The sequence below is a fragment of the Bactrocera latifrons genome, unplaced genomic scaffold (assembly GCF_001853355.1).
Source record: "Bactrocera latifrons isolate USDA-ARS-PBARC rearing strain unplaced genomic scaffold, ASM185335v1 scaffold_207, whole genome shotgun sequence".
NCBI classification, from domain to species: Eukaryota; Metazoa; Arthropoda; class Insecta; order Diptera; family Tephritidae; genus Bactrocera; species Bactrocera latifrons.
The window spans coordinates 409305-422331 of NW_017535597.1; the positions used below are offsets into that span (position 1 = coordinate 409305).

Below are 13027 nucleotides of genomic sequence, written 5' to 3' on the forward strand. Positions count from 1 at the left end.
AAAAGTTCTAAAAAATAATTTTGACAAAAAAAAAGGTTTGAAAACATCAAAAAAAAAAAATAGAAAAATATATAGTTCATTAGTGTTTTTGCATATCCTATTTGTTGGAAAAAAATTATTACCTAATTGATATAGAAACTTATCGTTAATTTAACAAAAATTAAATAATTATTGAAAAATTTAGTAAAATTAAAAAAAATTTAAAAAAATATCCAAATAATTTTCGAAAAAATCTTTATGCATTGATAAAAAATAATTTTTGGAAAAAAGGAACTCAGGACCAAAGATGTTTTTTGTATAATTTCACGGGACGAATAATTTCTCGTAACACTTGCCAACAGGTGCTATTTCAGTCTGAGTAGGCAATTAAGAAGTAAAGTGCTCTCTCGACGAACAAAGATCAAACTTTACAAGTCACTCATTATYCCCGTTCTSCTACATCTTCCAAAGGCATGGACGATGACGACATCTGGTGAGTCGACGTTATGAGTTTTCGGTAGAAAGGTTCTGTGGAAGATTTATGGTCCTTTGCGCATTGGCAACAGTCGTTGGACCGATGAGCTGTACGAGTTATATGACGCCATTGATATTGAATTGAGAGGCAGCGCCTACGCTGGCTAGGTCATGTCGTCCTAATGGAGGAAAACACTCCAGAGGAAGAGAAAGRCCTCCACTTTGTTGGCAAGAGCAGGTGGAGAAGGACCTGGCGACACTTGGAAATTCCAATTGCCGCCCAGCAGCGAAAAGGAAGAACGACTGGCGTGCTCTTGCAAACTTGGTATAACTGCGTAAGCGGTGTCTACGCCAACAAAGAAGAAGAAGAAGTTATGCCAGATATTAGAAAATTTAGTGCTTCATTACGAAAATATGTGACAATTGACTATCTTGATTTTATATTTTATAAAAAAAATTTCAACCAAACAACATCACCTACTACACCTCTTAATCCATGTGACCCTTCATCCGTCCTCAATAAGGCTTCATCCTTGCAACAGTGAGACAAAAAGACCAAAAACCATAAGCACGTACGAAAACATCGTCGTAACTGTCAGTTAGCTACCAATACGTATGAGCGTTGTTCGCATTAGCCCGAGCGCTTTATCTCAAAGCTGCCGAGCTAAGTATGTAAGCTTACCACCGTCGCTTGTCGACAGCAATAACATCACGCGCTTATCACTTTTTTCGCCGCTGTACTTGTATGATATTAAACTTACCTTACAATATTTACGATTATTATTAATTCAATCCTCACGCTATTAAATGGTGAAMAACAACAACACACGCGGCCGCGGYCGACCGAAGAACCGCTGGAAAAAGCGAGCCAACGACAKCGACGCACTATTATTTAGTTGGCTAAGCCAATTTGCACGAGACGACGACGGCAGCGGYGATGGCTTAAAGTGGGAAATCAATATCGTCTTTCAGCGACGCGGCTTTTGTAGTTTGCAATTTTTTTTTTTTTGGAATTTTTATTTAAAATAAATCTGCTTGATGACTCCAGAGAATACTCTTAACGTACATTTAATAAGCGACACGCACACATACAGACATACAAATGTACCTCATGCGTCCTATGTACACGTGTATCTAGCCCCCAATAAAAGAGGAGCGGACGCGCAGCAGCTCTTCCTGGCCACCGCTGAACCCTCGCAGTGCAACCCCACTTTAGCGAATACCGYCAGCGTCCGAACCAGCATCACCGTCACCACCACCTTGACTCTTGGCATCGCCTAAGGGACTCGTAYTTCTGCGCGTCGCGTGCCGCATTACATGTGGCAGTAGCTGTCGAACTGGCGTGCTGTTGCTAGACTCCGGCAAGCTAGTATGTGTCTTAGCGTTCTATTCTTATAGAGTTTTTGTTTACGTTTTGCTGTGCACTTGCAGTTTCTTTGTTGCTCGCGCACGGCTTTTGTCGTGTTGTTGACGGTTCCGTTTGTCGGCAAGTCAATCATTGCTATTAATCAGCTCAGTTATTGCTGCTGACCGCTGAAAGCAAGGAATTGGTAGACAAACAGARCATTGACAACAACAAAGCGTTCAAATATAGTRTAATATGTATGTGTTGAAGGAAAGCAAAGCCGCCAGTAAGTAGCTCAAAAATAGTTTGATTTTTCGGTAATTGYGGCTGTCAACCATCCGAGTCTTCGGTAGGAATGTGCGTTCGGTTGTATTTGATTGGAAGACTGCCGTATGACACTCGGACTGTAGTTAAGTGGAATCAAGCGAACAAATATTTMTTCAACACTTGTTGAGCTCATTTTRKCGTTGTAGAGCGCAAAATTAGTGGATCCTGACCCAATATGGCAGAAGCCAGCAATTTCTTCAGCTTCACACTTATTGAGCATATTTGGCGTTGAAGAGCGCTGKRTTKGTGGATCCTGACYGCTGGATTAGTGSATTYTGAAACAWGATCTTTCAGTGAGTTCTTCTGCTTTACACATGTTGAGCTCATTTTAGCGATGAAGAGCGCTGGATKGGTGAWTCCGGACCCAAGTTGTGCCCGAAGCCAGCGACTGTTTAGCTGTTTTATCTTTGAAGAGCACTGGATTAGTCGATCCAGCCCTAAAATGTGCCAGCAGCGTGCGACGTCTACAGCTTCACATTTGTTGAGCCTATTTTTATGGATCTTGACCCAAGAGGCTTCCAAAGCTGGCGACGTCYACAGCTTCACATTTGTTGAGCTCATTTTTAGAGTGGATTAGTGGATCCTGATCCAAGATGTAACCGAAGCCGGCGACTTCGATAGACTTGACAGAATTTTTCGCTTTTGTTTATAAACTGATGTTTTTTGGAAAMWCTGTGGCGAGTTCCATCCGTCTTTCCCAGGTTCTACGAACTCAATGGAGACTTCCTACTATGCTTGTCGATAGAAAAAGTTATGATATCGAAACTATAGACTTTGAGTCTTGTATCGTTATATCTTCCTTTCATACTTTGGYAGGACTGATCGCCTATTATGTACTGTCCGTTTTATAAAATGCTCTAAATACAGCCACTAAAGCTTTCTCTTAAATATCTGAGCAAAAATAAACACAATCCAGCTGTGTCCACATATTATCTCAGAAAACTTTAGACAACTTCTCTGTTAGCAAATCATCCGAAGTCACTTCTAATCTGCGGATCTGATGGAAGTATAAACTTGATAGCAAGCTTATTACCGCAAAGAATGACATGAGATTGGAAAATATTAATACCTTTCGGCATATTTCAAACGGTATAAAGTTCATGTGTATATCTAATTTTGTTCTGGTTTAAAACCATCTCTTTGTGTAGAGAACTGAACTGAACTCTGTGATTTTGACTCGGACAATCGATACGGTTCTCAGCGAAAACTTGAAGTTCTTTTAAGGTCAAAGTACTTTATAGTCGAAGACTTTCGGACTCACAAACTCGTACTCGGCTCTCAACGAAAGTTGTTTTAGAGGCGAATACCATCTAGTCAATAAAGCAAGATTTCGAACATCACAAAAAGAACTTCTCTAAAAAAGTAAAAAAAAAAACAAAGCTGCGCTACGCAAGCCTCATACCAAAATCGAAACTCGCATTCAATCGCTTACATAAGGCTTTGTACATCATGAAACCGTCGGCAAAAATGCTGTTTCAAAGAATTTAGATTTCGTTCATAATTTTCTAGGACGGCACAGCGATCAACAAAAAACCCATAAGGCCAAAATAGACTAGCGGCAAGTCCAAAGGCTTATAAATGTAAGCAGTGGCACTGCAATGCGGATTACCATTGTTCCACCGCCAGCCAAGACACAGTCGGACACCCAGAGTCACTWAAATATGTAAGTGCAACGAGTACGCACGCGAGCCCCAACCGAATGCTTAAACTACACGAGCCAGCCGTCCGCCACAGGACTACCTGTATGGAGCGGTACGTGGAGGAGAGGAAAACGCACAGCATTCACTACAAATATATGGAGCTTCGTGTGTTTATTGTTTATTGTTGTTTGTGGTGATGCATTTCAATTATGCGACCTACGTTGTATTGAGCATTAAGTTGCAACAGTTGGACGCCTGCTACTGAAAGCGCAAACTTGCACGGAGGTCCACATAACTTCAACACTCACTCACCCGACACAGTGACGACGGACGATCACGACGACATCATCACCAATGGCARCAGCACCGCCACCACTGTCACTGCCGTTAGCGGCACCATACTCGTCACACGATGTGCTTGCTACCGRTGTTCTTGTGTAGTTCGTCGTGTGTGTGTCGAGCTCGCTCGGCCATTGTCTGCAGTAGTAGGTCATTGCTACGTTGCGCACGCTGAGCGAATCATCATACAAACTCATAACATCAAATGCTATCGAAGTCGCAACAATGGACGTGGACTTAGTTCTATATACAATAAGTATGAGTGTATGTTCCGTTTTGACATAGCGACGATAGAAGTATAAAAATCAAAGTTTACAATCTGCTGCAGTGCCGCACGAAACGCCTTGCCGTATCACTCAGCCACACTCTGGCATCCACAAAACATTCTAACCCCGCCAGCCATCGAGCCGCGTTTTGTCGGAGACTGCAGCCACGCTGAGTTCCGAACTGCAGCGTTTGCTGTTGCACTAACTGTCCACCGGTTTGTTTTAATACGTTCGTCGGTTAGTTGGTGACTGTGTTTTTGTTATCTCGGCGCGCTGCCGCGACGCCGTGTTGCGTATGCACGCATATGTTTTATTTATGAATTCTGCCATTTCGTCGTTTTTTTTTTTTTAGGACCTGGCGCGAGTTGGACAACACCGCAATTCCGCCGCGGCACATTGTCATTGCGTAGAGGTCTGCGTAGTCCGGCGATTGCCGAAATTGCATGTGTAATCAACAAAAGGCGGAAAGCAACCAAGCAGCCAAAATTACAATTACTTGCCGGYCATCGGACCGAGCTACTTTAGTGCAGTGCGTCTGCTACACTTTGCGCAGCAAACCTCCACTGCCGTCGCGCTTGCAGTTCCGGAGCTCCAAGCTGCCATTGTTCAGCTACGTTGCGGTCTTCGCTTTGCCAGCGCTTATACGTCATACGTCCCTGCGGTGCGTTCGGTCATCACCACTTCGCTGCTACTGGCTTACGCGCGTCTGCGTTGCACGACCAACGTCGAGCGGCGRTGGGAGGACCGCTTGCGTTCCAAAGCTATTGTCATTTGCTTGGCTAGTGCGACGTGTCATTCGGTGTTTATCTTTTTATTTATGATTTGTTAGTCGAACAGGCGGAAAGACACTTTGCCAGCAATCTTTCACGGTGTTGTTGTATTGTTTTTTTTTTTTTTTTTTTGTTGGTTTTTACATTTTATTTTCACTTTGCTGCCACTTTCTGTTACTTTTTTATGCCGTGTATCAACGAAATTATTGCGACGCTTCAAATACGCGTCGCCTGCCTGCCATCCTGGYCGCCTGCAWGCTCRCCTCTGCCTACCTTACGGTGCACCATTTGCCCGGTTGACTTCGTGTGCGTCCGAATATTAAGTGAATGAAGTGTATGTATGCGACGGATCATTATTACGTATTTCACGGTGTGTGGCTTTAACAAGGTCTCGTTTAAATGTTTCTTCAATGCTATGCCGGCATTGGARCWGCRGACGCACGGAGCCATGCACACATCCTAGCACTTGCGGGCCAACGACTCGGAACAGATGCGTGGCAATGTTTTGTTATTAGTGGTTTTTATAGAGAGTCGCTTGTTTCAATAAAGTGTTTTGTTTACATACACCAAGAAACACACGAGAACTGACGYTTAGGGATAGGCGTTTGAGCTGGAACTCACACATTTCGGCAGGTCTTCTCAACGTGCAAGCAAATCCGCGGAGTTTGCATGTATTTTTTCGGCTCGTCCACATTCCGCCCTCAGTGAAAGTTTCGTATGCATATATTTTTGACTGTTTAGCAACCACCGTCCGACCAGCCGCCCGCCCGTGCACCCGCAGGCAGTCCGACCGCGTGTAAAATTTGTATGACTGCCTGCGAGTGAGTAAATATTAATGCCTTGCGTGACTACTTACCTAGTCAGTTGGTTAATTCARTAGATACTTGATGCATTTGACTTGAGTTTTATGCAACGGACACGTAAGTAAAAGTAACGCTAAARCTAAATTGTGCGACTGTTCTAATTTCAAAAGCCGGGCAGTCGTCAATGAAYCGTGAAATGTGGCGAAATATTTGTGTTATTTTAATTATTTTCCAYTGCTTAGTCAGTTGTTGAAGGAAGACGGGATGCTAAGGGTTACAGAGAATTAAATGCATCGAGGATTCCTATGTTTGTTGTTGATCTGTACTCGTTGGCTTATAAATATGTTGAAAGTTTGATTTGGGGCTYACTAATTATCCAGATATGTTGGATTTTGGACTGAGAAATCAGCTAGACTTCGTTGAMAGTTTGTACGAAATGTAACAGTTTCCAGAGATATCACTGTGGGAATGGGTTCCAGGGCTTATGATTTGATATTAGTGATATTCCTAGAGGCTGTGAAACGCGATATACATGGAATGAGTTCTAGGACGTGGTGATATCACTGGAAACGTAGGTTTTTGACGACGTCGCGGACGTTCAGATAAAACTTTTAGTACTGATGGACATCGTAAGAAGCACGGGATGGTTCAAAGAGTAGCCAGTAATATCCAGTCAATAGAGGGATGGGTCAAAGTGCGTCGTTAGACAGCCTCTCTAACTGCGTACGTTGAAAATAAAGTTTGTACGAACTGTTCTGAGACGCAGAATCAAAGTTCGAGCCTTATAAGATCAACTAGAATCGTTACGAAGATCAGCTTTTAGCTGTAAAACCAATCGAAACTAAATAGTAAGATCAGAGAATATTTCTAATACGAACCAAGTGTTTTGTGCGGCAGCAGCCTCAGCCTGCCTATGTCCCAATAGATTTAATGATAAGAACCATGACTTTCAATTAATTATTAGTTATAAGATTGCTATTTATAGAGTGTGGTTTGRTAGTTTGACAACCTTTTAAGGTTGYTCAGTGGGAAAAACTGAGTCYAAAAGGTCATAAARTGACAGCYCAMAGCAAATAGCTGCCAACTTATAATGATGCTTAAAGAAACTCTTTTGGAAATATTAGCTTCTTTTCAGTTGCCAAGCGCTCTAAAACTCTCCGGCTGAGTTTTAAGCTTATTTACTTAAGAAAATTTATATAACTTGACGTCTGAAGGGTACAGAAAACCTGATTTATATGTGTCTTAAGCTGCTTTAGAAGGAATTTTCAACATGTTTCTTTGAAACCTATGCTGAGAAATCTCGGAGAAACGACGGAGACCCTAATGAGCTTATAAGTATATATAAAGAATCAGCGTGACCAGCTGAGTCGATTTAGACATATCCGTCTACAGTTTAAATACATGTGAACAATTCCCTCAACTTTTGAGGTATCGATCTGAAATTCTACAGACATTATTTTTTTCAAAAAAGCTGCGAATTTGTCCWAATGAGGTTAGATATCCGAAACTACAGCCCTTGACAGGGTAAAATCCGGWTCAATTTCGTTAACATAGAACCGGCTGTTGAGGGAACCCCTGCGCAGCTTCGGTCAACTTCGTTCAGCATATTGTAGCAGGTTAAACTCCCAAATCCAGAGCTGATACATCAAACACATGTATCTCCATGCAACGRTTCCCCGCATGATACTAACCCCTTCTTGGCATGACCAACTAACCCTACACATCTAACAACCCCCTCTCTGTGATCCAGCCTTGTCAAAACAGTACGTTTTCTGGGCCTACCRTTGGATGCCCTCGATGACAACGTATCTGAACCTTATCATYCTAACGGGGACTAGATAACAGTTAYATTAACCATTATTATTGTTATTTTCTCTCGCTCCGCAGTAATTCGTTGAAGTATTATCTTCTTTAAATTCGAAATTTCGCATCAAAACCCGAGCCAATGCCGGAAGTTCCCGCGAGACCATATTAMATGTATATTTTTCAGCTAATTTACTGTGACACACCACATAATAAAACAACAAGTGCAACAACAATAATTCAGCTGCACTCTGCACTCATTTTAATGTTGCCGAGTCATTAGCTTTTACAGGAGTGTGCCTCGCCACCCAACGAACTCAGCGGCTGAGTGCATTCACGATGGTTTATTTATATTAAATTGAGTACGGAAGCACTTTATATATACATATGTATATATAACATATGTATATATAATTATATATAYAGCTTCACATATTTACATATGCATATACATTTTTTTCGCGCTGCAGTTGTTTGTTTGTATTTTAATTTTCTAAATGCACTTGGAAATTGTCAGCGAATAAAGTGGTGTTGCAAAAAAACACTAAAACAACAACAACAAGCATGCAAATGCTTTATAGCGTTAACAAAAACAAGCTGTCCACCCTTGCGGTCAACGCTACCAATAAAGTTAAATATTCGAGCGCGCACTGTGGTTTAGTATGAGAGATAGAACATTTGGAGGACACGCGGCTTGGAAAAAATTTAGTACTCAATGCCGACGACCACATGTCCTTGCATTCCAAGCATTAATAAATCAAGCTGATAATTGCGCAGCTCGGACATAGAAGCCCTCGAAATGATATGGAAAAAATTGAGCGGCATTGCAGGAGAAAAACAATCAATTACTCATTGCATTAAGTATTGGAGAGCGCTGTTGGTTTTTCCTTCATATCCAACTGTGAGAGTAGCGCTATTATTATAAGTTCAGTGTTCMTGTCCATTTTATATAGAAATATAGTTCTTAGACTGATGGAAGTATGGGAGACCAGTTTTCTTTATTCTCTCGAAAGGTTTTTATCTGCTATACTAGAATCAGAGACACTCGTCATTTAGATCTATATTATTTTCTTTTGATTTTGGAATCCAATATGCTATTCGTGACAAGAAAACTTGTCCATGAAGGCAGCGGAACCCAGTCTTGACCACAGAGGCAGCTGAACCCAATCTCTTGGCAAGCTTTAACATCCTCTATGACATCTTATCTCATGGATCTATTCTCTTTTCTCGAAAAGTTTAAATCATCCTTTATCCAATTTATGACAAGAAAACTTAGTTATTGAAAAGCAGTTTGATCTCCTGGTATGTTTTGAGAACCCAGTTTCATCTCTTGGTAAGTTTTGACATCCTGTATGGCATCTGATCTGTTAGATCTATTCTCTTTTCTCGAAAAATTTCGGCATCTTTAATGCAATTTATGAGGCGAAAAGTGAGTTTTCAAGGTATCGGAACCTTGTCTCTTCTGTTGATGAGTTTTAACATCCTGTATGATAACTGGGACAAGAAAATTTGGCAGTCTATTTCTATACTTTTTTCTCGAAAGGTTTCGGCATTCGATGTGCTATTTCTGACAAGAAAATTTAGCTATAGATCGACTTATAGTCCGATTAACCCAAACCTGCGTAACCTGAAAGCATTTGTGGTCTCTGCCTTAAACATTCTTGTGAAATAATGAAAAGTGAACTATCTCTTTCCTATATTTTAATCTCCTTACGCAACTAGAGTAGCTTKAGATATGTCTTCTTCAGATTTAAACATTCTCCTACTGAAAAGAAAATAAAACCTTAGCAACGGTCACCAGCAACAGAAAATAGCATTTCAATCTTGGAATTGGAGAGTATTTGACTATCTCTCATCTCTCAAGCATGGTATTCTACCACTTCTCTATTAGCTTAGATAGTTAGGGCACAGAATCTGCGTAATACGAGTAAAACCGATGGTTTTGGAAAAAATTCCAACAAAATGTGATCGAYTTTAAAATTCACAAAAAACAACGAAAAAATCGTGAGAATCAAATGCAAATAAGGGTAACGCATGCCGTCAGTTTCAACAGAGCAAATAGGTAAGCACGCAATCTACAAAACAATCTCAAAATATGTAGGTAGATCAAACTACGCAGTAAAGGGTTACACATGTCACAATCGCTCATAACTAATCTCCATCAAATACTATCGGCACGAGCATCAAAATACCGTTATTAACTGTAAGCAGCTAACACTTGGTACGCGCAAATCCTAGGCTTAGTTCGAGAGAGTTATCAGTACGTATGGATAATTAGTTTTAGTGATTCCGGCCATTTGGGCTGCTGTCTTCCGACCCGTCAACGGGCAATTAGGCCGCACGCTCTGCCTACTCCACCTCCGCCCACCGTTAATGTGTAAGTGTGCAGCGCGTTATGTCAATTTTTATTGCTAAGCCAATTAAGCGGAATATTTTCGAATTCCGTGTTACTTTCGGTTAGTCTCCACTCATTTGTCTTCGTTTTTTGTGTGTTTGCTACCTTCGTCGTGTTTCAATTTTCCGTCGGCGTTGCATTCGTTGCCGCAAATTGCGTGCGACCCGCTACTGTAGCAGTGAGCAGCATCCACTGCATGCAATTATCATAATTTGTTTGACACGTGACTGCGGCAGGGGAGGGACGAACAACAGCGTGCAGAGAGAAAAGGAAGGCGAAAAGGATATTTCTGCAGCGCGTGTTGGTAACTGTAAAGCGCAGGGGCRTGTGACTACGACAAATTGTAACAAACCGTACAAAAATTATATGCGTAACGGTATCAATTTACAAGTTGCTAAGAGTGCATACGAAATTTCCGGTTTTATGCATAATCTCGTGTACTTCAGCGGCGGAGAGGAGGAGTATGGTAGGGTTGCAACATGATGAGAGTTAGACAAATCTACTCTAGTGACTACAGTACACAATTTACTTTTTAAATTTTTTTTTAAATATTGTATGATACAAAATTTTGTATGAGTATTTATTTTTTGGGCAGGGTTGCCAACTTGTTTTTCGTTAAATAACTTTTTGATAAAATAAAAATTCGCGATATTAATATTTAATTTTGTCATTAAGTGCATACATATTAACCTATATTGATACGTAGATGGTTATAAAAAAGGGTTGCCACCTATAATTTTTATGCACAGGAAGCAAACTTTTGTAATTTAATATTTAGCAGTCATATAAATTTTTAATTAATGTATTAATAATTTGGAGCCTCAACTGTATAGGCTTTTAGGAAAAGAGTTGCCAACTATTATTTTTTTGTTTTTAATCAAAACAGCGTTTTCGACCTCTTCAATATTTCTATTTGGAATTTTATAGTGTACTTTAAATTGCATTATTTTTATCAGCACTTTTATATAAAAGGGGTGCCAAGTACTTTGCATATACAATAAAAATCCAAAACAAAGTTACCATTTATTAATTAAAAATAATTTTTAACTGTATAATTTGAATTGTATCATTTTGAAGTAATGATGGTATGATGATATAGTTTAAAATACGGTTGCCAGATTTTTTTGATAAATTAAATTCCGTTTCTGAAATTTTCAAATGTTTTGTTTTGATTTCTCAGGGATGGAATTGTTTAGAATATATTTAATATAGAATATTTTAGTAGAATGTGATGTAACTGTAACATAAAAATTGCAGCTTTTAAACAGTGTTGCCAGATATCAAATTAAAAAAAATTAAATAATATTCTGTCTCTTATACACATCTAGATGTGTATAAGAGACAGAAAAAACATATATATTTTTAAGATTTTTTTGTTATTTTTTACGCAAAGAACAATATTGTTAAAAAAAATGTGTATATTAATCAAAATTGTTAATAGGGTTGCCACATGTCAAATTTTCAAGACATGTTTAAAATATTATTTGTAAGAATAAAAATATATTTATCAAAAAAGATTGATTTAAATTTTTAAGTAGTGTTGCCACATATCCAAATTTTCAAAACATTTTTAAAATACTTTTTTATAAAATGAGCAAAATCTTGCAAAAATTAACTAAAATTTTTAAACAGTGTCAAATTTCAAWTTAAAAAAAAATTAAAATTTGTTTCAAAAATGTTCAAATTATTAATTTTTCACCAAAAATTTAATATTTTTTTCCTTGGAAACATTGTTTACTACTAAATTTGAGCCTTTAAGCCACGACATGGCACTGCTCCTGTATTTATTTATAGCCATGCCTATGTAGTATGTGTATATGTATGTATGTATATACGCCTATAAGCGCATGGGTATGCCGTTGCAGAAGACAACATGCTGTAAAATATGAGACCGTCTTCGTTATGCGACGCACTCGATAAGAATAATGTCAATAAATCAATGATATGAATTTTTGACATCTACGAAAAGGAGACACACAAATAAACAAGGACATGTGACAAATACATATATGTACATATGTATGTATGCACATCTAACATACAAACACACAAAATGCATATAAGTTGCAATGCCAGTGGCAAGCAGCCGGCTACAACAAGGACCTGTGCCTTTCCGGCACGCAAACGAACACAAGAAAGTGCATAAACCGTGCAAGGACATACACACAACAACAACAAGTATGTAATATACGCAAGTATATTTTAAAACGTTCTTCAGTTGTGAAAGGATGAAAAGCTGCTTACGRGTAATTTTTTGTGAAGACATGACGGCAGCGGGCTACTGTTGCACCTCACACACATACACACACATAGCTGCCACTACAACAACTCGTTGCCAGCTGGTGGCAACCTTCATTKCTGTAGGCACTTGTTTCCTCTTAAGTACATCATGTGACACATTAGTGTTGTTGTTGTTGTCTTTTCGCATTGCGCGTATGCAAATTGCTCGCGGCATTATCACGAAAATACAAAAGCAACAATACCAGCTACAGTTGGTTGTGTATTTTTAACGCCAGAAACATCAATAATGTCAACGCAACAATGTTTTCGTTGTTGTTTCGCTTGCTTGTTTGTTATTGTTGTGTTGTAATAAATACGTTTTTTATAATATTGCTACTTACCGATCAATAATGACAGGATCTGATGGTGTCTCATTGCGGTTGCCACAACTTTTTTTATCACAACAGCGACTGCAAGCGAAGAAGAAGAAGAGAGAGAGAGCATTGTAATATTGCAAATTATTTTATGAGGAAAATGTAAATGTCAGCAATTGTTAAAATTAATTTTTAAGGGCAAAAACAAAGAGTCGTGAATTTAATGAGATGTGATATTGTATGATTGTTTAATGCTACACAAATACACATGTATGTACATTGTATATGTATA

At 39.2% G+C, this 13027-nt stretch overlaps 1 protein-coding gene across 6 annotated transcripts in view; it reads right to left on the minus strand.

Annotated features, from left to right (window-relative positions):
* LOC108968247 (transcription factor collier) overlaps nucleotides 1-13027 on the minus strand; it is a 43939-nt gene that overhangs the window by 24624 nt on the left and 6288 nt on the right. For all 6 annotated transcript variants that reach the window (XR_001993323.1, XR_001993320.1, XR_001993322.1 and 3 more), the window contains exon 2: nucleotides 12763-12831. Coding sequence is in view for 2 of the 6 variants with exons in the window: in XM_018932160.1 (XP_018787705.1) it covers nucleotides 12763-12831 (69 nt within the window). In the remaining 4 variants the exon portion in view is untranslated. The remainder of the gene's footprint in view (nucleotides 1-12762; nucleotides 12832-13027) is intronic.